Source organism: Otolemur garnettii, unplaced genomic scaffold, assembly GCF_000181295.1.
Source record: "Otolemur garnettii isolate 467f Iridium unplaced genomic scaffold, OtoGar3 scaffold00007, whole genome shotgun sequence".
Lineage (NCBI taxonomy): Eukaryota > Metazoa > Chordata > Mammalia > Primates > Galagidae > Otolemur > Otolemur garnettii.
The window spans coordinates 17,292,396-17,293,742 of NW_003852402.1; the positions used below are offsets into that span (position 1 = coordinate 17,292,396).

At 42.5% G+C, this 1,347-nt stretch overlaps 1 protein-coding gene across 5 annotated transcripts in view; it reads left to right on the forward strand.

Annotated features, from left to right (window-relative positions):
* The window catches only part of NFYB (nuclear transcription factor Y subunit beta), a 19,675-nt gene that overhangs the window by 10,910 nt on the left and 7,418 nt on the right, over nucleotides 1-1,347 (forward strand). For all 5 annotated transcript variants that reach the window (XM_023509384.1, XM_003783290.3, XM_023509385.1 and 2 more), the window contains one exon: nucleotides 1,098-1,191. In XM_023509384.1, coding sequence (XP_023365152.1) covers nucleotides 1,098-1,191 — 94 coding nt within the window. The remainder of the gene's footprint in view (nucleotides 1-1,097; nucleotides 1,192-1,347) is intronic.

Sequence of the window (1,347 nt, forward strand, 5' to 3'; positions counted from 1 at the left end):
AAGGCGCCAGCCACGTACACCTAAGGTGGCGGGTTCGAATCCCCAGCCCGGACCCGCCAAACAACAATGACGGCTGCAACCAAAAAATAGCCGGGGCGTTGTGGCCAGCGCCTGTGGTCCCAGCTACTTGGGAGGCAGAGGCGGGAAACTCGCTTGAGCCCAGGAGTTGGAGGTTGCTGTGAGCTGTGATGCCACGGTACTCTGCCCAGGGGGACAGCTTCAGGCTCTGTCTCAAAAAAAAAAAAAAAGAATTTTCCTATCTTTATATGCAGGTTCCCAACCCCCTTGGCCCCCCATTTTTCTTTAAAGAATCTAAAAATTTAGGGGTAAGAGGGAGAGAAAATTAACTTTTGATTAGAATCAGAGGGGATAGCCCATTCAAAACAAGGGTGTACTTTTGGGTTGCAGGGGTACACAATTGTATAGGGGATCTGCAAACTGCTTCTTAAACCAAACAACAGTTTGAACAGAGACATCATCCATTTTGGAACTAATATGAGATAGCAAAGAAAATTTGAAGCAGGAGCAAAAGAGTTTGCAGAGGAAAATCAGGCTTTAGTAGGAGAGCTGAAAGTGATGAGTATAAGTGATTTTCATTTGACTTCTAAGCTGATTTTTTCTTTTTTTAGAGAAAGGGTCTTGCTGTGTTGCCCAGGCCTGTCTCAAACTGCTGAGCTCAAGTGATTCTCCTGCCTCAGCCTCCCAAGTAGCTGAGGGGCACATGCTATTATACCTGACTTTACTAAGCTGATTTTGGCTTTGTCATTCTAGGGATAAATTAGGTTGTAAGGCAGGTTGTTTGTACTCTATTTGAAGATTATGCAGTCAGAAAGGCGTATGTTTGAAATTCACTTCCTTATTTTGTTTCCCCGTTGTTCTTATGCTTTGCACTTATGGAAGATGGATAAGGAAATCTTGAATAGTTGGCAAATTATGGAAAAGTTTCCAAATCAAGAAATATAAATGTTTTCTTTTAGAGGCTAAGGCTATGAAAAATGTAATTGACTCATCCCCTGACATTTTGTGAGCATTGACTCTATTATGTTTGTTAGCACAACTTTTATTGAAGAATACTGAAAAGCTGTTTTTCCTTATAGATGGATGGTGACAGTTCTACAACAGATGCTTCTCAACTAGGAATCTCTGCAGACTATATTGGAGGAAGTCATTACGTTATACAGCCTCATGATGGTAAGAAGGGCACAGTTAGAACCAAATTCACAAGTAGAAAACTAGTTAGAAAGTGAAAACTTGGGCGGCACCTGTGGCTCAAGGAATGGAGCACTGGCCCCATATACCAGGGGTGGCAGGTTCAAACCTGGCCCTGGCCAAAAACTACAAAAAAAA